At 45.0% G+C, this 25,484-nt stretch overlaps 1 protein-coding gene across 3 annotated transcripts in view; it reads right to left on the bottom strand.

Moving 5' to 3' along the window:
* Window positions 1-25,484, bottom strand: part of STAT3 (signal transducer and activator of transcription 3) — a 397,539-nt gene that overhangs the window by 199,291 nt on the left and 172,764 nt on the right. For all 3 annotated transcript variants that reach the window (XM_078645389.1, XM_078645391.1, XM_078645390.1), the window contains exons 8-9: window positions 3,444-3,595; window positions 2,858-3,016 (exon numbers count right to left, since the gene is read on the bottom strand). In XM_078645389.1, the coding sequence (XP_078501515.1) occupies window positions 2,858-3,016; window positions 3,444-3,595 (311 nt within the window). The remainder of the gene's footprint in view (window positions 1-2,857; window positions 3,017-3,443; window positions 3,596-25,484) is intronic.

The following is a 25,484-nucleotide window of genomic DNA, read 5'->3' as shown; positions in this document are numbered from 1 at the left end:
TAAAGGAGCTTGAGCTCTTGGATCCGCATCAAAGGTGCAGTAAGAAGGGAACTGACGTTGATACGCAGGAAAGGATGCTTTATGTATGCAGAGCCAGCTCACCCTAACAACTTCGAGAGCTTTGAAGTTGACACCTGCGTTTATTCAATAGGTCATGAATCTGCAGGTAGATAACAGTATCCACCAGAAAGAGTGTTACCGAAGAAGTATCAATCAGAATACTGTCATATACTAGATTCACCAGAATATTGTGGCCAATATTATGCCATAAAACAGGATAAAGGTGCGCCTAGGTCTCCATAATGTCTACTCTCTCTTATTCCATAAACAATAAAACACCTCAGAGCATGTGCAGGATTTCAGGATATATTTTTTTAAATATGCATTTGTAAATGAAATCAATTTAATAGGTAACCATAGCAGTAGAAAACAACGTTTTCTGCAATGTTATCTCACTTATTTCATCAAGGAAATTCATTACATCCCATTTTTCTTCAGAAATCACGTTTAACTGCATTTAATGAGATTGGATAAAACCGTATTTGTTAAAACTGCGTATTCCATGTTTACAGGCATAAGATGTTGCTTTATAAATATCTGATCACTTTTGTACCGATGTTGCTATCCCGTTTGCCAATGTCGTTAATTCAACTTTTCTTACACAATAACAATAATCGTTTTCAATTGCTTACAATTCCTATTACTATTGTTTATTTCTGTGTTTAGGTTCTGCGCACATGTACATTCTCCTTAGTCCAAATGTATATATAATTCTTCAGCCTGATTCAAACCCACTAGTAACATCACTCATAGAGAAATTGTGCATCTGGATTCAAGTTGGCAGAGTTTTTTTTTATACGTCTCCTCCTCTCTCAGGTATAATTGAACATATGTATGTCAATGCTTTCCAGTTACCTCAAGGTTTCATTTAGCAGAGTTTTGCCACTGCTTACTGCTCTGATATATTCTTTTCTCGAGTGAGCATTCTGTGCCCTCTAATAATTTAAGATCACTGGGGCAAATTAAGATGCATAACACGTACTGACATGAGCACGTTATTCTATTTTTAATTCTTCTATGTAGCCTTCCCTCATTTGATAATGTTTATATTTACTCCACTTGAGGAGCTTTCCAATGTTCACATTTAAAAAAACATTCAGTTGTAACAGCTATGTTTAGTCTGGTCTGTTTTTTTGTTAAAATTGCTTTTAGCCAACCTATCTTTTATTGATCGTGCTCCTCTATGTGTGAAAAGTTTCCTATATGTTGGTTATTTTCTCAGTCACTCCAGAGGAATACACAAACCTTGGTTAATTTTAGAATTCCCAAAATGTGTGTGTGTTGGTTTGGTGGGGTGGAGTGTTCGTTAGGTTAAGGATGCTAACCTGGCCTGGATAACATTTATGGAAAAAAGGGTACTAAGACTCAAATGCAAAGGGACTGAAATAAATGAATAAAAAAATCTCAGCATTGAGCAGGATAGGCCTTGGTAGCTATGGAGTAGGTTAGTATTATCTGTCTTGTACAGTCTAAATATAGATGCACCATTCCCTGCTTTCTTTTACGTTTGAAAACCCGTTAGTAGGGCTTTGCTTTTATTCAACTGTTCTTTATTATAACTGTTTTGAGAACAAACGTTCATAATTAAACAAATACATGAAAATGGTGCCTCCTACAGCTATGTTCCTTGGAAAATGATTTCAGTCTAAAACATGTAGTTAAAAAAAATCATGAATTCTGCACATGCCCCAAAGTTTTCTACTGTTTATGAGTGTCAGGTGGAATTCTGTGATGGAGAAATATTGCTATCACACTTTACTAGAGCTTCACAGATTGTGCCAAAGCATACTCCTATGGTGCTTTGAGATGTATATAGCATGTAACAGATTAATATATCGACAACTAATATACTCAAACTTAAATCCATGTAATGAGCGCCTAATCACTCACACTCTAATAGCCAACTGCATTGACATTTACAATGTTAAATTGTTGATATACAAACTGAATTATTTGTTTCTACTTTTAACCAGATACCCTTTAGTATTGATAAAATATTGGTACAATATCGATTGGAAAAGCTACACAGTAGAATACTACATGTAATCAACAGATCTGTGTCTAACATGCAAGTCACAGGTTTCAATCGTGATGGGTCCACTCAACCACTAAGATGGGCGAAGTTGCCCGCATGAAGGGATAATTCAGTTAATGTGCCAAGTGCAATAAGTAGAAGTAATTTACTAGTAATTCCGTTTTTTTTCCTTAAATTCATCCCCTTTCATCTCCTAGTACCAAAAGAACAGCTATAGAAGTCAATTTTTAGCCTGCCCCCATCTCTATATCCTTGACACCATTACCCTACTGAAGGCATTTCAAAAGAGGTCTCATACGGAGCTTTACATGAAGCACAATAAAAATGATCTAATGAGGCGGCTGCCAGTTGTATGTCATTATGTGCATTGCCCAAGTTAAAATGAGGAATTATAAAAGAGGGTTTATTCTAGATTTGTGATTACGACACCTTTTACTACTAACTACAAGGTAAAAAACAAAAACGATTTGTGGCCTGCAAAGGTAATATTCGGATACTCTGCAAAGGGAAGAAGATATACTATGTCAGAAAAATATCATTCCACTTTTTCTATTGCTACATTAACTTCATACAATACAGTGTCACATTTGCAAGTCAGCTGTTTAAGCAACTTGGCTGTGTGCACATAACCACGCCCAGAGTAATAGAATTTCAGAACAACCACAGAGTGGATAGTGGATTAGTCAGAAGTTTTGACTTGAGTCAGCAACATATTAATTATACAAGCAAATGTTCCATTTATGCAATCACAGGGGCACATACCTCTTCATCAAGTTCCTAAATAGTTCAACAATACGCTCCTCTAGCATGGGCCGGTGCTGGATAATGGGATCTCCCTTATAGGAAACTTTCTGCTGTAGTTCTTCCAATTTCTTGATCTGTTGGCGGGTTTGAAGCTGAGACTCAGCCAAAGAGGTTATCCTATTAACAATGAAAGCTATTTTTTTTAATGTCAATGTGAAAAAACAAACTGAAAACTGGGCTCACACTTATCCAGGAAATATTACACTCAGGATTTACTAGATATATCAGCTTGGAACAAATAAAGTGATGCAGTTCACAGCTTGCAAAAATTGTTGCTTTTGAGATGTACTGCATTTTGCACAGTGCGGGCCAAATTGTGAACAAGCCTTGAATGATAGAGTCTAGCCTTTTATGGGTTGTGCACATGCATATTTTGCGAACAAATAATTTGAAAATCCTATTCTGCTCTCTACTGCATACTATGAGAAATTTGGATATTGAGAAAAACAGACATTACAAACTCTTTGTACTCCTGAAATGCATTAGCCTCGATAAAAACTTGCTCTCCTCCCCCCGATTTAGAAGATGAAGAAGTGAAATTTACCAGTTTTCCAGCCGATCCAGACAGATGTTCGGTGGCCCTCCTATGCATGCAATCTGCTGCCTTCTCTTCCAGTCAGCCAGCTCTTCATCGGTCAGCGTCTTCTGCACATACTCCATTGCAGAAAGGAGTGCAGCCAGCTCACTCACAATATTCTGGTGGAGTTATAAAAAAAATACTGTTAAAGGAGACACTTATGTTCAATTCACAAATGAGAGGCACTCAACTTCTTTCTTTTTGGAGCCATGCTCTGCAAGTTCTTGCAGTCGTGGATAATCATAGTGCACACTGAAATACAGGTGACAGCATGCGCAGTGGATATACAGTTAAACTGCTCATGGAACAATGTTTTATGACGTAAATTATTTTAACAGATTTGGCTTTAAGATGCAATAATTCTAACACATTGTTTAGGAAACCGAGGAGCCGAGCATCTCAGATCATCACTCTCCATCTCTAGAACCATGCACCCAAATGAAGCAAATAATGCATGGGTAGAACAAGATGTGGGCCCTGACCAGAATGTTACTGTACAAGCACACTTCACCTACCTCTCTTGTTCATCGTGACCGTGCAGATTGGTGTAAGCAGTAACTGGTTTTTAAAGAACGTTGAGAATAATCTCATTTGATTGTCGCAATGCTGACAGAGAGCTTCAGTGCGGGGCTGGGTACATGCATATACCTACATCACCAACACATCCCACATCATCTAATCCTGCATGCCTAGCTAATCCGTTATCTATACTCCATACCGAACTCCAGGACCTGAAGCCTACACCACTGCAAACCTTGCATCTATTTAAAAAAAAAAAGAAAAACACTACGCAATGAAAATGGGTTTCAAACGATACAATCAATCAAACAGGGATTTATACAGCGCGCTACTCATCCTTGAGGGTCTCAAGTATCTGGGGAGGCAAGGTGGGGGGTGGGGGCAAGTCCGGTTCAGTCGAAGAGCCAGGTTTTAAGGTTCTTTCTGAAGGTGTGGTGGGTGGGGGAGCGTCTGATATTGACACGGAGGCTTTGTCTGCTATGTAGGAGAAATCTCTATCTGCCTGCTCTGGTTCTGCGGATGTGGGGGGTTTCTGCGAGGGCGAGGTCTGCGAAACGAAGGTTCCTCTTGGGTACTTGGAAGGAGACTCTCTTGTTGAGGTATTTGAGTCCGATGTTGTGGAGTGATTTGTAGGCGTGGGTGAGCAGTTTAAAGATTACTCTCTTCTCGGTGGGGAGCCAGTGGAGGTCAGGTAGGTGTTGGGTCATGTGTTCGTGCTATGGGGTTCCGAGGACGAGTCTGGCTGCAGCGTTCTGGATGGTTTGGAGCCTGGGGAGAAGGGTTTTGTTGATCCCGGCGTAGAAGGCGTTGACGTAGTCTAGTCTGCGGGTTATGAGAGCATCGGTGATTGTTTTTCTGCATTCTGGGGGTATCCATTTGAAGGTCTTGCAAAGTTACGAAAGCAGTTGAAGCTGGTGGAGGCGATGGAGTTGATCTGGCGGGTCATGGTGAGGGAGGAGTCGAGGAACATGCAGAGGTTCCGTGCATGAGCGGACTCCCAAGGGTGGAGGGCCACTAGGTGTTGTTCCAGGCGGAGGTGGAGGGTCCAAGGATGAGGACCTCGGTCTTCTCAGAGTTGAGCTTCAAGCAGCTGCTTTTCATCCAGGCAGCTACATCCCTCATTCCTTCTTGGAAGCAGTGCCTGGTGTCTACGGGGTTCTTTGTGAGGAAGAGGATGAGCTGGGTGTCGTCGGCGTATGTTACTATGCTGAGCCCGTGTTGTCGGACTATGGCAGCGAGGAGGGTGAGGTTGATGTTGAAGAGTGTGGGGCTGAGCGATGCTCCTTGGGGTACTCCGCAGTTCATCTGCGTGGGTTCGGAGATGAATGGAGGGAGTCTGATCCTCTGGGTTCTGTCGGAGAGAAAGAACTGGATCCAGGAGAGGGCGGTGCCTAGTATCCCAGCGTCGTGGAGTCTGGCTGCGAGAGTGCGATGTGAGACGGTGTCAAAGGCCGCGGAGAGGTCCAGTAGGATGAGGGCCCTGTCCCTGGTCTAGTAGCATGCGGATGTTGTCTGTGGCAGCGAGGAGGACTGTCTCAGTGCTGTGGTTGCTGCGGAATCCGGACTGGGAGGCGTCTAGGATGGAGTTCTCTTCGGTGAAGGAGGTCAGCTCAGTATTTATGAGTCTCTCATGACTTTGGCTGCTAAGGGGAGGAGAGTGATGGGCCAGTAGTTCTTCAGGTCTGTCAGGTCGGCCGTGGCCTTCCTGAGGAGGGGTTTGACCTCGAGTCATCGGGGAAGATGCCGGATTCGAACGAGGCGTTGATGGTACGTCCTAATTCTGGTGCGATGGCAGCGGCAGTCCTGTGCTAGATGTGTGGTGGGCAGGGGTCCATGGGGGCTCCTGAGTGGGTGATCTTAATAGTCATGGTGATGTGCTCGACGGTGGCCGGATTCCAGGTTGTGTTGATCGGCTCTGTGTCGGTGGTGGTGGCGTGAGGGGGATGGAGAGGGCAGAGGGGGGAGTCCGGGGTATGTACGCTGAAATTGTCGTAGAGGGCATTGATCTTCAGATGGAAGTAGGAGTTGAGCTGGGTGCAGAGTTTCTGGGATGATGTGATGTCCGTGGCTTCGCTGGGGGGTTTGGTGAATTGCTGTATGATGTTGAAGAGTTCTTTAGTGTTGGACGCATTGGTGTGGATCTTGTTCTTGATGAAAGTTTGCTTTGTGTCTCTTCGGCGCTGGTGGTATTCCTTCAGGGCGTCCTGGTAGCTGTTCAGGTCTTCTGTAGTTTTCCGGTTTCACCAGGTTTTCTCGAGTCATCTGCAGGAGCGCCTGGCTACTTGGAGTTCTGTGGTGAACCAGGCAGCTTTCAGGGGTTATTGTTTGCCAGGGTGGCGGAGGGGTGCGAGCTTGTCGGCGTAGCTGGAGATCCAGCGGTGAAATTCCTTGGCTGTGTAGTTGGCGTTGGTCATGGCGCAGAACTGTAAACCTATTCCCATTCTCCTTTAAAGAAAAAAATTAAATAAAATGGTTTTGATAACATACAGGGTGCACGGTTACTTTATGGCAATTAAGAGATGCCAAAGTCTTAGAATGCAGTGTACCAATTTTCAATGTTTTGTTCTTTTTCATGAAGTTTACCGAACAGAGAGCCCTGGATGTCACCCTTTTTTCATAAAAATTGTTTCTTAAAACATTTATTGCCGCCTCACACAATAGTTTGTACTTTTAACTTTTTATGAACACATCTTTCTGGAAAGGTGAGCATCAGGACTCATCTGAAAAGGTGGGCGTCAGGACTCGCTGTTTTCTTTTCATGGTTTCTCAACCAGCAAAAACCCAATTGTGTGACAACAATCTGGCCACAGCGGGATATGGTGGTAATATCCTTGGTATCTTAACATTATGTGATTGACTTAAGATATTGCTTTCTGTATGAGAAAGGCAATGTTTCTTCAAAGGCATGAAGACTAAAGGACATAAACAGCTGCTACTGGTTTGGGTGTCTAAAAATCCTTTTGAAGTAGGCCTGGTTCATATGCCAGATTCGAGTATCAGCACAGCCAAAGAGCCCAAAGGTAAGCAATGCTTTCACTGTAGTCTTATGTCTCCTCTCACATCCCATAGAAAGGTCCTCCTAGGTTAACAATTTTGCATGACTAAACATCTAAAGGACCATGGAGTTAACTCCTCAGTCCTTATAAGCTTGTTAGACGCTGCGAGGGAACTTGATGTGGCAAATGCCTCTATGTAGATAGGGGCATGACTGGGACGCCCATGAAGTCCTCAAGAGGTTGGGCACACAACCTAATACCAATGGAGATAGTCCTAATGAATCAGAGGCTAAGATGACAGCTGTCTGCAACATAACAATGACAGTAATGAATAATAAAGTACAAAACGTGCATCAGAGATGATGCAAGTTTGTGAGCCACTAAGACTGTTATTTCAGTAGGGCAACATGGATTATTCAGCTGCAGCTTGGTTACCACCTTTGGGATCAGGGCATATGTAGAGAAAACCACAGAACCAACCAGGACAAGCTAGTCAAAGCATACAGGTATCTGGAGACCAAAATGAAGGGGATTCCTTTCAATTTGTTGTACGGATACCTATGGAGAAATTATTGCCATTTATCATTTATGGTAGTTGCCAAAAATTCAATTCTATTGAGTCAATGGGAAGCTTAACAAAGTATTCCACTGTAGGCAACCCATTTGTGACTGATATTATTCTTTTTAATGTGTTGTCTTGCTTGAGATGTTCTGCAGGGAGAGGCTTTGAGAAATAGGCCGGTATCAGTAAGCCCTGTGGTGGTCCTCGATCATGCAGCTCTCTATTTGTACAAACAAAGCACATTTTCAAATACTACTCCATAAACTCAGATTTGTTCTTTGTTGCTGATGGTGAAGACTAAAGATGGAACTGCTCTCAGTTCAACATACTTCTATAGGACACAAGGACTCCTCCTAGTGGACCATGCTCCAAGTTTCTGAAGTAGATCAAAGTCAGCTCTCCAACAATCGAACATCAATTCCTGTAGTATTTCATGGAATGGAACTCTCCAAAAAGTTTTTTTGTCTATTTTTCACAATGAGAAATAATTGTTGCGCCACCATCAACAAGCTACATTTATTGTTTTAGTGGCCCATTGCCAGAGCCACACGCTGAAAACCCAGAATCAATTGTTCAGAACACTAATTATGCCTTTATTGTTTCCATTAAATTGTGCAGCCACTGGAGTGCTGAGTATTGTGTCCAGTGGAGGAGGAGCATGACTCAGCCTATGAAAAAAGGACATGAATAAGCCCAGCCTTGCTGTCTTTAACTAAATGGTGCCTTTGGGGAATAGAAAAGGAGTTTGATTTTTTTACCCTATCTATTGGCTTCAGTTTGCTGAAAAAGGCTGTGATGGGGACGTCGAATAATGGCAAAGTCTTATATGTCGAGAAAGATCACAACATGTACTCATAATTGGAGATCGAATGATGCAAAATCAAGTAAGTACCTGAAGTGAGAATGACAGAAACAGAGAATCAGTGATCATGTCCTGAATGGTGCAAGAATGGGGTTCCATCAGACAAATAAATATTCCAGAGGAGGAAAATGTGTGCTTACCAACCTCCCCAAGCACTCCTTTGAAATGTTCAGCCTTTCTGTGGGATCAGCTGTCAAATGGCCATATCCACTAACGGCATGACAAGTGGGAAGCAAACTAGGCACGTCTTGGTTTTCTTTTTTGGACATTTTTCAGACACCGGACAGACACTTATTGAATAAAGCCAACATGAGGACACTGAGTGTGGGCAAGATGGCGGCCGCTTGAACCGAGCGAGCGTCACTCCCTGTCTGAGGTAGCAATAACGGACAGTGTGCGGAGCGAGAAGGAGAAAGTTACCCGCGATTATTGATGCGTAATCCCGGTCGCATCTCCCGGTGCTGAGGGAAAGGTGTAGAGGTGTATCCATCGGCGTAGAAGAATTCATGCTGGTGGACTGCGATTCACAGCAACTCTGGCAGCGGTCTGTGCGGCTGGTAACCACCGCCCTCCGGAGCAGCGCACACCTGGGGACCTGGCGGGTGTGGCTTGCAGAGAGAGCGCGGAAAGCAAGTATTGAGACAGCCGCGCTCGGATTAACTCGATGCCCCCCCGCAAGAACGGGAACACTCCCGCGGTAGCTAGTAAAACCGCGGGGGAACGGTCTGTCGTCGGCGCAAGGAAAATTCCGATGGCTGAGAAACCGGAGAGAGCGGGGAGGCTGGACAAGCCGGAGAAGCCAGCAATCAGGACAATGGCGGTGGGAGCCAAAAAAGCTGGGCTGGTCAAAGGGAGACAAGCGGAAAAACCTGTGGAGAAACTCCCATCCTGTGAAAGCGATGTTGCCCGAGTGAAGGATTCTGGAACATTGGGGACTGTGGTAGATGCAGCTGATAGCATGGGACGGGGGAAAGCAATAATCGTCCCGGAGATGTTCTCTGGAAAAGCTACCTCGAGTAAAAATGGGATACAGGCTCCATTAGTGGCAACAACCCTTCCTGCCGGCACAACCATCATAGGTAGGGATAAAAGCACGGATAAAAGGGAAACGATGAGATGAAAGATGGAGGGGGGTGTGAAAAAACTGCTGGGGAGCAGGAAGAAGCTAGGACGTCTGCAGAAGTCAAAAGCGGGAAGATGTCTATTTCATTGTCTGAACCCGTAGGCGCTTTGTGTCATGAATCAAGTGGTGGTGAGGGGCTTGAGGGTTCTAATAATGCAGCGTCCACAAAATCTCCCCAGAGACAGTCACTGGAGCAGGGGGACAACTTTATCTTTTTAACCCCTGCTGGAGAGAAATCTGAAACTGATGATGGTAGTTTACCGGAGGCTCTAGATGGGGATAGCTTCTTCTCGGAGGCCGAAGAGTCGGATATTGAATCCACTAAGGATTCCATTAATGAAAATCTTACTTCTGGTGAGGAGAGTGGTAGCCCCCCAAATACAGCTGACACACTCAAAAAGACCACACCCCGCCACAGCAAATCAAGGCTGGCGCTCATACAGGGTCCAAGGGATGGTGACAGCGATGGCTCTGAGGCCAGTAATAATCTTCAGTGGGACTATGCTCAGGCCGCTATCAGTCTTGCGGATCAGGAGGGCCAAGGGCCGATGAAAAAGAGCGGAAGGGATCCCGGATGACCCCAACTCACCCCCGTCGAACACTTTGATTTATGCCATGTTAAAATCAATACAAAGTGAGGCACGACAGGAGCATAAGAGGGCTCAGTTCGCGACTATGAAGATACAGGGGGCTATTGGGAAGAATACCAAGGCATGTTCTGAGGTCATCGCCAGGACAGCCGCGCTGGAGGAAAGAATCGTTGAGCTCGAGACAGGGCTATAGAATACCGAAACCAAAACTACGGCTAACGATGAAAGACTGACTGACATAATGTGGAAGTTGGAAGATTCCGAAAATAGGCTTCGAAGGAATAACCTCCAACTATTAGGAATCGAGTGTTGTTTAGCAAGCAAGGAAGGAATTCGCACAAGCTAAAGCAAACCTGCACGAGTTAAAAGTGGAATATGCTATGCTTTACCCTGCAAAGCTGAAGGTGACATGGGAAGGGAAAATAACGTTGCTCCAAACTCCGAAAGCTGCGATAGACTTTGTCAGGAAAATCAACGTAGAGATCGTCGACAGGAGGAGCATACTCAGGACTCGGATTGAGAATGATCGTCTGACAAGAGCGGAATAAGGACAGATAATGGGAACTGGGACTAGTTGAAGCTACCTTCCACTACCGACACCTGAATCAACGGTTTGTACATGTGAGCTGCACATGGCATGCAGAGATTGGGGCAGATCTACGAAGGTAATCGCAGAGGCTGCCCCCAAAGGGGGCTCGAGAGCCGGCGCCATAACCAGCGCCGTGCCCCCAGACATAACTGGTAGGGGCCAGTTTTTGGGCGCCAAAAATAAGCAGGACAAAGGAGACGCCCGCCCCCCTTCACACAGCGGCCGCGGGAGAAGAGCTGGCCAATAGGGACCGAGGTGAGAGGTGAGCCCCCCCCCCAATAGGCAGGGGCCGACCTGGCCTGGAAGACAAAGGGGGGGGGCATATAAGCACTGCTCCCCCAAGGCAAGCTCCTATCTTATCGGAGCGGGGGAGCAGCACCGGCGTCGGAGCCCAAATTGTTGAGGCACCTCGGCAGCCGCTGGCCCCCAAGGCTACGGGATCAACTACAGTTGTACTGGCTATGTTTACACTGCCAGTTAGCAGGCCGGGTTTTTGAGTATTCGAATCAACAATTGTGTAATTGCGCAGAATAACAAGTTTTTCCTGACACAGCTTACGTTTTCACAAACGAAGATGCATACTTTCGATTTCTGTTGGTAACGCTGTGACGTTTGTGAAAGAATAACTAAACAGCCTTCAAGTTATGGAGGGTGAGGCATTGATCTGAAAAGTCTTGGTTTGATAGATATTTACCTTTGACGGCTCTCATGAGCAACACTGTCTTCATGAAGCCACGCAACACATACTGGTGTGAGTTGGTTCAAAAACGGCAAAGGGTTTAAAGACATGCCTAAACAGCAAGTCGGGGCACGTGAGCATACTACCTGGGCTGTGATAAGACGGGGACGCCTGATTGGATTCCAGGCCAAAATAGCAGGCTCTGACAGAGATTCGCTCACACGCCACAGGCTAATTGAGTCAGGGACACCCAGCGCAGGTCCTCCGGGAGCGTAGGCATCGGAGTCGCGCCCAATTCTGGGGGAATCCGGGCAAATAACCGCCCGCGCCCGAGGGTTTAAGGTAGACTACGGTACTCATGCTAGTAATGAGAATAGTGATGGGGAGTGACGTCAGTAGAGGCCCCCAGGTACTTTATCAGGGAGATAGGTAATACAGGAAGGTACAACTTCGGAATAATTCCTTAAGCAGGAATAATTACAACTTACCCCAGCGCTAGAGGCCTGTTGTGTAAGAAATAGTGGTTGCAGTCGATGACCTCTTCACGGAGAGGACTCATCGGCTCACTGATGTATTCAATTGGGTATCTCGGCCCAGGAAACAATGCTGCCAAAGACTGCCTGTACTTACCGAAGCAGCCTTCAATATACAACCAGCAGGGCACGTAGTGTTTCACTGAACGTACTATAGCTAAAGGCCAATGTCAAGGTTACCCGAACACCTATGCCGGCTTCTCATTTCAGCAGAGGGCCCCGGACGCCGACAGTCTCGAAACATGCCTATAATCTGTTGAGACACCCGTATATAAGGGGGAGTGCACGAGACATCAAAGTGCAATCCACGTCCGTATTCTGTTCCCCAGATTAAGTGGTCCCCGCCATATCAGGGGGGGGGGGGGGGAACCCCACCACCAGGACGCTGGTGGGGTGGCTTACACCGCCAGGCAGCGCATCCCCCCCAGTACTGGGTGATATTTGAATTCCAGAGGGATATCGCTCTCTTGGTGGAGCAATCCTCAAACCAGTTTCTAACGTTATCACAATAGAAGGAAGCGATGGAAGTGTACCAAGCACCGCATGGTAAAGAAGGCTAAACTTGATCTACATTGAGTGGAGGTGAGAGGCCTTGGCCTCAAAGGGATCTCGGCCCATCAAGGACAATGGTCCGAAATATTGGGGCGGACTTTACTAGAGACAGGAGGATGGAATTAGGTGCGCTATTATGCGTACAGGATCCTGCTCTGAAACCTTCAGGTTCAAATGCCTTGCCCCCAGTGAGCAGTTTAATGGCAAGCTTAGTCTCGAGGGAAGTCAGTGAAGCCCCCCAGCGCCCACGCTGTCGAGTCCTTACAGCAACAGTGGCAGCGGAACACTTGCCCCCACCAATCCAAGAACTCTACGGCCCACCTAATAAAAATAATGAAGGGGGGGCTAACATGACATATGAAGGCAATGCACTGGAACTCGGGTACTTACCGCCAGGCTGACCCCGGGTAAGGCGACGAGGATCAGAGGAGCAAGTTTAAAAAAAAAAAAAAAACAGCCAGGGGAGGGCGCTGGGGGAACGAATCGGGAGGAGACAACAGCAGAGAATGGATGCTCAAACCGGTCCAACCGGAAGGGAGCAATGGTCCTGGTAGGACGCAAAGATGGAAGATCAGAACGTAGTTGGGGGGAGCCGCGGGGAGACGGAAGCCTCCCAGACGGCGTGGCGAAGAACTACGCTGATAACGGTTGGTAGGGAGGCACACCGGAGGGCGGTGTGCCAGAATAGGTCCACTCACCTTCAGATGCCTCACGGCTGGGTGAGTTGGGCTGAGTTGGGCCTAAGGATAGGTGTGTAGGACCACTCACTCTGGGATGCCTCACGGCTGGGAAGTTGGCCTACCAAAGATTGGGGGGAGTAGCAAACGGGGACGGCACTCGCAGCCCAGCCCCTGCCGGAAGGCAGGGCACAACAAGAATCGGACTTGGTAGCGAGGTGGCCTAACTCCGGGACAGAAACTACTCCAGACCGCGCAAAGGGAGCGCAAAAAATCCAACCTAACAAAGGAAACGACCCAGAAGGGCCAAGAGACAATAACAAGGAAGTTTGCCAGGACTTAACAGGCAAAATATGCAAAGTATATATATATATATATATATATGTTTCCTTGTATTCCTAATAAACTGCGGCCAATAAATGACCACCACAAGATGAGCGTGTACGTTGGTTTTCTTGGCACGAGAAGGAATACTATATGAGAGAAGGTATTGTACAAGTGGGAGTGGGGCACTGCGGGGGTTATCGCAGAGGCTGCCCCCAAAGGGGGCTCGAGAGCCGGCGCCATAACCAGCGCCGTGCCCCCAGAGACAACTGGTAGGGGCCAGTTTTTGGGCGCCAAAAATAAGCAGGACAAAGGAGACGCCCGCCCCCCTTCACACAGCGGCCGCGGGAGAAGAGCTGGCCAATAGGGACCGAGGTGAGAGGTGAGCCCCCCCCCCAATAGGCAGGGGCCGACCTGGCCTGGAAGACAAAGGGGGGGGGGCATATAAGCACTGCTCCCCCAAGGCAAGCTCCTATCTTATCGGAGCGGGGGAGCAGCACCGGCGTCGGAGCCCAAATTGTTGACCCACCCACCCACACCTAAGGAACAGCAATGTCGCAGGGCTGAGGAACGAGCGGCGAAGAACTACGCTGATAACGGTTGGTAGGGAGGCACACCGGAGGGCGGTGTGCCAGAATAGGTCCACTCACCTTCAGATGCCTCACGGCTGGGTGAGTTGGGCCTAAGGATAGGTGTGTAGGACCACTCACTCTGGGATGCCTCACGGCTGGGAAGTTGGCCTACCAAAGATTGGGGGGAGTAGCAAACGGGGACGGCACTCGCAGCCCAGCCCCTGCCGGAAGGCAGGGCACAACAAGAATCGGACTTGGTAGCGAGGTGGCCTAACTCCGGGACAGAAACTACTCCCTCCCGCGCAAAGGGAGCGCAAAAAATCCAACCTAACAAAGGAAACGACCCAGAAGGGCCAAGAGACAATAACAAGGAAGTTTGCCAGGACTTAACAGGCAAAATATGCAAAGTATATATATATATGTTTCCTTGTATTCCTAATAAACTGCGGCCAATAAATGACCACCACAAGATGAGCGTGTACGTTGGTTTTCTTGGCACGAGAAGGAATACTATATGAGAGAAGGTATTGTACAAGTGGGAGTGGGGCACTGCGGGGGTTATGGTTTCCGCATGCTACATGGGAATTGTGAACTTACAACATGAAATGGTAAGAACATGCAACTCATCGCTGCTTACACTGACATAGACACCTCCATGACCTACACTTATGTCCCTACAGGTAACTTGCTGGTAACCTGCTATACTAATGGGGTACAATAACTGCTTATCATCTGCTGCATTAATACACGACGTATATTTCAGGGACAGTGCCAAGAGATCGAGCAAATTAAGACTGTTTTGTGTACTGATATGTGCCAAAGAACTTCTGTTTCATGATCACCATCTACTAACTTTTACGCTGTATTGTTATTGTTACCTTGACCACATCCATCACGATGGATGGTGCCGTGTACCCATGGTAGACCCTCACATGGGTATTCCCCGACTTCGTTATGATTTTGTTGTGGGATTTGAAATGGTATGTCTTTGGCATGATTGGGATGCTAAAGTGGGAGGAGGGATGGGGGTAAGTTTTAGAGGTCAGAGTGTTTAAGATGCAACTCCACAATCAAGGGAAGTTTTGAATTTGAATGTTGGGAAAATACCTGTATTCACCATGCATGTACTGAGAGAGATATTCGTCCATGGGGAACAGATATCAGCTTGAGTTATGACTGCAGATAGGCTACGATCAACACATCTAAATTTCTTAACATGGAATGTGCGGGAACTTAAAAATCCAAAAAAGATAAGGCATATGTTCGCATATCTGGATAGACTGCATGTTGACATCGCTATGCTTCAAGAAACACACTTATCCCCTTATACCAACTGCAGACTAGGGCATAGATGGGCAGAATCTTGTCATCATTCTACGTATTCATCATATGCCAGGGGTGTGTTTAAATTGATCAAAAAGGGCACGAATTTCTCTTAAGATGCATCTGACACTGACCCCATGGGCAGATATGTCATTCTCAAGGGGGTGCTGCGGGGACAAAAAGTAGTGCTTATCTCTACATGTGGACCCAACACAGATGCACCTGAATTCTTTCATGAAGTATGGCAGAAGCTGTATGATGTAGGTGATAGGACGCTCATATGGGGAGGAGATTTAAATTTAGTACTGAATGAGCATTTAGATAGATCAGGCTCCACGGTGGAACCTCACAAGAAAGCCATGCGAAAAATGAATGATATTATAATGGAACACGCACTGTATGATCTGTGGCGTATCACACACCCAATGGGGAGGGAAGCAACGCACACTTCTGCTCTACACAACAGTTGGTCTCGAATAGACTATTGGGTAGGTTCAAACAATGTCTCGCTCTGGACTACTGATGTTAAACATCTTCCAAGGACGCTATCTGATCATAACCCAGTTTTCTTGTCGCTTAAACTGCCCCATTATATACCACCACCATATAGTTGGCGTTTCAATGCTAGGGCACTGACAGACTCACTTTATATTTATAAGGACACGATTTCAAAAGCCATATCAGAATTTTTTCTCATTAATGAACCTTCCACGGACGATCCAAGTCTACTATGGGAGGCCTTTAAAGCGACTATACGTGGAGTGTGTTTAAGCACTAATGCAGGAATACTGAAAGACATTCGTCAGCAGTTAACTAAAAGTGAAGATAAACTACGGAATTTAGAGCGTGAATACGAACAATCACAAAACCCGAAACTGCTGGGAGATATCAGGGAGGCGGTGACAGAACATCAGTCTTTAGCTGAGGACGAAATTAAATATAGAACGAAACATGCCAGAGCCAGGACTTTTGGCGGGGGGGGGTAGGGGGAGACCTGGGAAGGTGCTGGCATCAAAAATATGCCAAGGCCATGCCCCTCAGGCAGTGCTGCAGGTTCGGGGCACAGATGGGCAGATGCAGACTACCAATGAGGGCATACTGGGGGAATTTGCGGCTACATACGGTTCAATTTATAAGTCGCACCACACTGCAACTACGGAGGAGATAATGGCCTATATGGAAGACGTGGCCATTGCGTGGCTGTCGGATACCCATAGACAACACCTCTCCCTCCCAATCACTGTAGAAGAAGTTACCGAGATTATCATGTCATTAACCAATAGCAAGGCTCCTGGCCCTGACGGATTCACGGGTGAATTTTATAAAGCATTTGCGGATCTGTTAGCGCCACACATGGTTGCAATGTATGGGGATGCGTTCGAGAAATCTGTGCTTCCGCCTACCCTGCGTGAGACAGTATTGGTGACTCTATTAAAACCAGCAAAAGACCGTGCGCAGTGCGACTCCTACAGACCACTGTCACTAATAAATGTAGATTCTAAAATATTAGATAAACTACTTGCAGTGCGCTTACAAACCCTTATGACTGCGTTAGTGTTGCAGGACCAATCTGGATTCATCCCGACAAGATCTACAGCTCATAACACGAGAACATTGTTCGCGTTAGCACACTACCGGACACCCTCCACCAAAGCAGCTGCGGTGATGTTGGATGCAGCCAAAGCGTTCGACTCTATAGAATGGCGCGAACAGAAAAGTTTTTTTTTTTAACAATTCAGATTTTATCCGGTCGCTCTACCTGATGTGGACGCTAAAATCGTCTAGTGGACACAGTAGGTATGGTGCAAAGAGGTCAGCGGAGAAGACCCCCTAACCGCTCAACAATTTGTTAGAAAGCTAACAAACAAAACAGTACTATACAGTGTTGCCTATGCACACATAAAAAGTGGATCCATTCACAGTAGTGTACAGTTATAACACACAAGTCACAGAAAAGCCAAATACTGCAGAACAAAACGCCAGATATTCCCGCACAGGTACTTTGATAGATTTAATAGTTCCACAACCAGCTGACACGTGTTTCGTCGCGTGGGAACAATGTCACTGCGACTCCTCAGGGCTGTGTTAACGGTCAAACTTGCCATAAAGTCGCTCTACCGGTGATACTTTCGACCCGGTTGGGCCCGTGACTGTGTCGAAAATTGTCTTTAATATCCGTATTCGCGTATAGAGGAATGCTCTCTCAAGGTCTAGTAGGCTCCAATGTGGAAATTATATGCACGTTCCTGCGTCCCGGTCGTATATCAGTTTCAAGAAAATGCTCAGATTCGGCAAGGACGGATGCAAAAACGGGAGAGGATCCCTCTATAGAATGGCCCTATCTCTTAGCGGTACTTCAGAGAATGGGGTTCCCCCCAATCTTTCAACAATGGATCAAGATACTTTACACCAAGCCCGTTACCCGTATCCGAGTTAATAACTAAGTGTCCGATATCATTGAAATAGAAAGGGGAACAAGGCAAGGTTGCCCATTATCACCGCTCCTATTTGCCTTGGCATTGGAGCCTTTGGCATGTAAAATTAGACAAGGGCATCATTATTCGGCCCTGCAATTTTTAGAGAGACCACTACACATCTCTATGTATGCGGACGATATGCTGCTCTACGTACGAGATCCTGAGAGCAATCTAGCCCCACTGCTGCGAGAATACATTAAATATGGCCGACACTCTGGGCTCCAAATAAATTGGGATAAGTCACTTATAATCCCCCTTACGGATAGCACTACCCGCACACTACAGAATTCCCCCTAGAGTGGCAGCAAGACTCAGTGCGATATTTAGGCGTGTGGTTTCACAGGGATCCCAAAATTGTTCTACGAGAAAATTATGGTAAAGATGTCAGCCACATTACGACCAAAATTGAACGGTGGATTCAACTTCCTCTGTCGCTGGCTGACAGACTAGCAATTGTCAAAATGGTAATACTTCCTAAATTTTTATACCTGTTTAATAATGTTCCCATCGCACCACCACCCGAAGTGTTCCGACAGATCCAATCCTTGCTAACCAAATTTATATGGGCAGGTAAACAAGCCAGAATTGAGTTGAGAGCTCTTACGCTACCATACTCAAAGGGGGGTTTTAAAGTACCAGATTTCAAACTGTATTACCTATGTGCACAGGCTCAATATGCATACCACTGGTCCCACCGGACTCCTTACCTCACTCACACAGCGATAGAGGAGAGTGATGCACACCCTATACCGCTGACTGCGATTCTCACACATAAACGCCCGCCACTGCACAGTAAGGACATGAACACGGTGGACACCACAAACGCTGCCTGGTATCAGATAGGGAAGCTGGCACACAAGTCCCCTCTGTATGCACCCGCTCTCCCCTTGCAACATCATCCCAACTTGTCGGTCACCCAGGAGGAGGTGGGTATGGGACTGCTGAAGCAGATAGGACTTGATACGCTAGGGAATTTATATAATGGAGGAACGTTTAAACAAATGCAAGATTTTGCCTATGTCAGTAATCAAACATTATTATTTCGTTTCACAATTCATAGACTACAAGGGGCGATCAAACAACACTACCCCACGTATCCAACTGAGCCTCCACAACTGAACGCGTTACAATTAATCATCACGTCCCCCAATGAAAAAAAGCTCATCTCACGGCTATATACAGTTGTACAAGAGGAGATAGCAGATGCTACATACAAGGCGCGTGCGAGATGGGATGGGGTCTTGGACACTCCATTATCAGAAAAAGAATGGCAGGCAGCTTGCTCGATAACTGAGAGATTAACGCCTAACGGAAACTTGAGAATACTACATTATAAATATTTGCATCAAACTTACCACACACCAGCTCGACTTCACAAATATGACCGAAGGACAGATGCACGCTGCAAACAATGCAGACACGAGTCGGCGGATTTCATACATTTAGCATGGGACTGTCCACCTGTGTTAGAATACTGGGGGAAAATCACAAAAACGTTGGGTGACATGGTTGGGATCCCTATCGATTGTTCAATCCGCACATGTCTGTTAGGCCTCTTATCCAATGTCTGAGCGGCGAGACGTAAATTCTGTTTGATTGCGCTACTACTGGCTAAAAGGCGCATATCACTGGCCTGGGATAGTAGAAACACGCCGAAGACAACTCAATGGATCCGTGATATGTCGTATTGCCATGAAACATTACTTACATATGAAGAGGAACTGCCGTTAGGATCCCACCCAAGAGATTATTGGTTCTATTTGGTTGACTATTTGCCAACTATTAATAATGTGTAATTAAAGTTGGTAGCACACTCGGTACTCAAAGATGATGTATATCTGAATTTGTATGGGTATTTTATGTATATGCTTTAAGACAATAAGTATCATTCTGAGATGTGGGATGCGGTAACATGATGATCTGTATGTTTATTTCCTTGACTATGTTCTTTTCTTTGAAACTACCAATAAAAAGAATTTGAAAAAAAAACTATTCGGAATCGAGGAGAAGGCAGAGGGTCAAGATATCAGAGGATTTGTCCTGAAGTTGTTTCAAACCGCTTTTCCTGAGCTCTCTCATTGGTCGTGGGACACTGAGATACAGAGAGTCCACCGATTCCCTTTTATGCTAAAAAGAATCCTGATTCTGAAGCAAAGCCTAGGGCCATTCTGATATTTTTCGGCAATTTTCTATTGAGGCAAGCTATCTTTGAAAAAGCACGACCTGATGCTAAAAGAACTGCAGGGGGCCATACTTTTTTCGTGCGCCCAGACTTTTGCCACGCAACAGTGGAACGGAGGTGGCGACTTCGTTCACTGATTACCCCCTTTCAAAAGAAGGGGTGCGAGGTGTTCTTAATGAACCCCGCACGGTTAAAGGTCATCTGTCAGGGCAAGATACAGGTTTTCTCCTCAGAAATATAGGCTGAAGAATATTTGAAAGAACTTCCTGATGGCTAAATGGTTGGTGGACTCGTAGCACAAAATTGAGATCTAATGAGATCTAGTCATTGGCCGGGACATAAACAGATAAAAGAGGGGGGGAGGGGGGGAGAAGAAAAAAAGAGAACAAAATTTTGAGATGTTTACATATATGTGTTCTGTTTTCTTTTTTTTTTCTTTGCTCCTCTTCAAGGTTTATTGAGGATTTTTACTTGGGTTTTCTCTCTCGCTGGCACGCTCCTTCAATGTGAGGATGTATAGACAGGGAGTGACCAGGGGACACTCGGGAAGTGGGAGGCATCACATGGGTTTGAGGACCTATTTTGCCTGTGTTTGGGGGTGGGGGTTCAAGGGGGGAGGGGGGTTAGAGTGGGGGACTCGTTATGGGGGGCGCAAAGGGCAGGATTCGAGGTTTCTTCTCAAAACAAGTTAACTAAATTAGAATTAACACAAAGGTTTGGTTGTGTCTTGTTTCTCTTAGGAATATTTTGCCAGAGGGATGGCTAATATCAGAATAGCATCCATAAATATATGCAGGCTGAACGACCGGATTGAACGGTGTCGGGTAAGGGAAGATCTGCGATTCTTGCGGGCAGATATCCTCTGCCTCCAAGAAACGCATATTGAAGCCAGCCCCCATAAACTCTTAGATTTTGAGGGTTTTCAACTAGTATCCTAGACAAAACTGGAGGCTAAAACTAAAGGAGTTGCCATCTTAGCAAACGGGGGAAGGTTAATATAATTCGCTCCTCTGTGGTCAGTTTGGGCTGCTGGGTCATTGTGCATGGTAATTTCCAGAGTAAAAATATTACACTTTGCTCTATATATGGCCCTGTACTTGATGATCCAGAATTATATAAATGGCTGCATCTGGAGCTGGTAGGTTGGCCGGCCCCGTTTATAATCTGTGGTGATTTTAATATTAATATGGAGTGTGAACTTATGAATCAACCAGGGACTGTATATGTTGGGAGAAAACCAAAAGTTTATAGGGCTCTACGACATTTGATTGATCTTCATGGACTGATTGATGCCTGGGCCTTTTTTAATCGGAATGATCCAGGATTTACTTTTTTTTAGGCACCTCATAAAATTTGCTCTAGGCTTGATTATTTTTTTATTTCGCCTGCTCTCACTCAAGGCTCTAGTAGTATTAGATTCCCAAGAGTAATGTCGGACCATAATCCGCTTTTGCTTGAGGTTAATATACAATCGTGCAGGAATAAATCTGATGTTTGGACGTTTAATCGTGGTTTGCTTAGCGACAGCAAGTATATTGAATCTATGACCCCATGGATTACAAGATTTTTTGATGAAAATATAGACGGCACAGGCATCCAGAACGTCTGGGATACACTTAAGGCTGGGATAAGGGGGGAAACAACTCGGTATGGGTGGGAAACTCAGAAGAAGGAAAAGACAAATTTACAGAGATTGTATAAAGAATTAGAAGAAGCAGAGCTGGAGCCGATTCACGTGATACGGATGGGTGGAGATAGCGATGCAGCCCAAACACAGACCATTCTAGCAAAATCAGCTATAATAGAACTGTCACAGGCCAAAGCGGCTAGTAAATTTATAGCTTGGCGATCTAAAATGTTTGAGAACAGCGAGAGAGCAGGGCACATGTTAGTCGTAAGAATTAGAGAAAGAGAGTCTGCCACACGTATTAAAAATATTCAGGATCCGGATGTTGGTTTTGTGTCCGAGGAGAGGGCCATAGCTCTCGCTTTTCAAATGTTTTATCAAAAATTGTACAACGAAGATATCTGTGATAATGAGGCACTCCAGGGGGAAATTCGGGATTATCTTAAGGAGATTAGGGTTGATGCGCTATCCGCTGAAGAACGGGAAATATTAGATGCTGAAATTAGTATTGAGGAACTCTGGCAAGCCTTAGATTCTCTCCCTGCCGGCAAAGCTGTTGGTCCAGATTTCCTACCGGGCGAATTCTAGAAGATATTTCGACCTCAGCTCACTCCGGTCATGCTGGAAATGTTCCGCAGAGTTCAGGATGGGAAGGTCCCCCCTGAGTCTTGGCGAAGAGCCCGAATTGTTAAATTTTTAAAGAAAGATAAAAGTCCATCTGATATGGGATCTTATCGTCCAATCACGCTCATTAATAGTGATATTAAAATATATACCAAGATCCTTGCAAATAGGTTATCGGGGGTGATTAAGAAGCTTGTCTCCTCTCAACAACATGGATTTGTGCCTGGGCGCGAAACGATAGACCACATACGCCGCACAATTGCGTTATTTGATTTCACCTATAGTCTTAATTCTGCTAGATGCGGAGGCCTTTGATAGGGTCTCCTGGCCTTTGTTATGGGCTGTATTGAGGCATTATGGTCTTGGGGAAAGATTCATTCGGGCGATTCAGAGCATGTATAAGCAACCAACGGCTCAAATCTCGGTTATGGGGATTCAGACGGGCACAATCCACCTTTTAAGAGGCACACGGCAGGGATGTCCCTGCTCCCCTTTATTATTTGCAATTTATATCGACCCCTTAATAAAAAATTTCTTTTGAATGTTTGGATCTGGCCGGTGAGATCCAGGTGTGGAGACACTAAAATACTGGGGTATGCGGATGACCTTGCCATCTTGACAGATTCCCCACAGACCGCATTGCCAAAAATTCAAAATATGACATTACATTTTGGTAAGCTGTCAGGGTACCATCTGAATGATTCTAAGACTCAAATTATATGTAAAGATAAAATCTCGCTGCCACACCGACAGGTTATCGATAAGGCAAAATATTTAGGAATAGTGATAAGCTCCAAACCAGAGGAAATAGTGGAGATTAATTTAAAACCTCTGTTATGTAAGATGGAAAAGGATACACGTAAGATCAATAATCTGCAGCTAACATTGATGGGTAGATGCAACGTCGTTAAAATGATTTTTTTTACCAAAGATCATGTATCTTTTTAGAGCTATTCCTGTATTGTTTGAACAAGTCTGGTTTAAAAAAAGTAGAATGTATAATTTCTTGGTTTGTTTGGGCTGGTAAATGATCTAGGCGAGCTATGAAATACATGACGTTACTCAGAGAGAGGGGGGGCTGGTCCTTACCAAATTTCCAGTTATATTACTGGGCAATAACGCTGAGGCACATTGCTGTATTACTGGACGCTGAGGATTTAGAGGATTCTGATATATTGACTTATCGTTTAATTTATGGGGAAGAGGTTAAGGGGCTACTATTCAGACATATTGATTTTGCTTATTTCAAACGTGTGAGGTTTTGTTAGCGGCTTTCAAAGTGTGGACACCCGTGCGGAAATTATACAATATTGGGAAAATACATATATATACCCCGGTAATAGGAAATACTCTGCTGCCAGCAATTTTTGCAGATGGGTATTTTAGAGAATGGACTGCACAAGGAGTTACTATAGTAGGGGACATGGTTTCAGACACCGGGTACAGACCTTCGAATGTATAAGACAGAAATTTGGCATTAGTAATCGACATTTTTTAAAAAAAAATTTACTAGAAAAACTGTTAGCTGGACTTCTATCCCACTAGTTGAGGCCATTAGGGGGGGCATTCCACTATCTCTAAGATATATAAAATGGTAAATGAAAGAAGGAGTGACGATTTACCCAAACACCTTAGCCGCTGGCAGGCTGGATTACAAGCCCGGCAGGAGGTATGCGGACTCATTATGCTTTAGTCATACTGCTACTATATCTGCAAACCTCCAGGTTCAATGTTTTAAGACATGGTTTAATTTGTATATAACCCCACATCGTATACAACAATGGGGCGGGATCACGGGAGTTCATTGCCCCAGATGTGAGGAGTTTGCAGTTGACAGTATTCACATGTTTTCATCCTGCCCCAGTCTGATTCCATTGCTTAACAAAGTTGAACAACGGTTGGAGCAAGTGTTTGGATATACGATACAATTATCATCTCAGGCTATAATACTGGGGGTAGTAGATTTGAATATGACTGTATCAGAGCAGAAGCTATTTTATATTGCAATGGCTACGTTGAGATTATGTTTAGCAACGGTTTAGCTAAATCCTGCTCCCCCGAAAGTACATGAATGGTTTAGTAAATTTATAAACATTGGGAAGTGGGAGCTATTGGTTTTCAAGAGGAGAGGGCCAAGGGCCCGGAGAGAGGGAGAATCGGTATGGGAGCCTCTAATTAATTGGATGAATCGTGAAAATTAATGATTGGCGAAGTCGGATGAAAGCCCTGATGAAATGTATATTGCTGTTGTTAATTTGTTTAATTTATTTTTTCGGGTTTTTTTTTTGCGCCTACCTCTCCTCCTGTAGCGATCCCTGGGGGGGAGGGGAATTTTGAGTAATGACATAGATATAATGTAATGTATTGGTTTGTTTTTTATGCTTGATTCTGATGTCATGTCATTTCTCTAATAAAAAACATTTTTTTTTTTAAATGAATAAAGCCAACATGCTGAACAAAGAGCTGCAAAAAGATGAGAACACCTCAACAAAAAGTGATGGGAAAAAGGTCCCAATCTAGAGATCAATGTTTAAAAAAGCAAACAACTTTCTGAGATGATGACCGAAGCCAAAAAACTCAGTTAAAAATAGACGTTAGCCCATAAAATACCGAAAAAAGGTAATGGAACAGTTCCAAAGTATGAACTTGCTAAAAGAATATGCTATGTTTTTCTCCATTAAGAGCCTCTGGATGCAACCACCATTTCCTACTTTATTTTGTCAAGTTGGTTACAAGAAGGTGATTTCAGTCTAATGTATTTGACTAATTTGATTTGAATGACTAAAAAAAAGAGAGACAATGGTGCCTCTTATAGGCTTCAGGTTCTACATTATTACAAAAATGCTAAATATATTTTAGGACCAGTCCATTCCCACAGATACTGTACTGCTTTCAAGTATCAGAGAGAATCCCATGATTTAGAATGTATATTTAGCTATACAATTTAAAAATAAACTCTAAACAAAAAAGACTAAGGGCCCGATTACGATTGCGGTGAATCCGCATCCTCTGGATGCGGATTCACCGCTGCGTGCAGAGAAATGACCCCCAGCCAGATTAGGATGTCGGGGGGGGGTCATCTGCGGACCGTCCGCCGCGAGACCGCGGTGGAAAAGCTCTAATATGGTGGCGGTGTATATCAGACACCGCCAGCCATATCAGGATTTGATTAGGGATATGCCTTTCCGCGGCGGCCA

This window comes from Lissotriton helveticus, chromosome 5_1, assembly GCF_964261635.1.
Source record: "Lissotriton helveticus chromosome 5_1, aLisHel1.1, whole genome shotgun sequence".
Taxonomy (NCBI): domain Eukaryota; kingdom Metazoa; phylum Chordata; class Amphibia; order Caudata; family Salamandridae; genus Lissotriton; species Lissotriton helveticus.
Note: the sequence above shows the minus strand (reverse complement) of the source record. Positions and strands in the feature narration are given on the sequence as shown.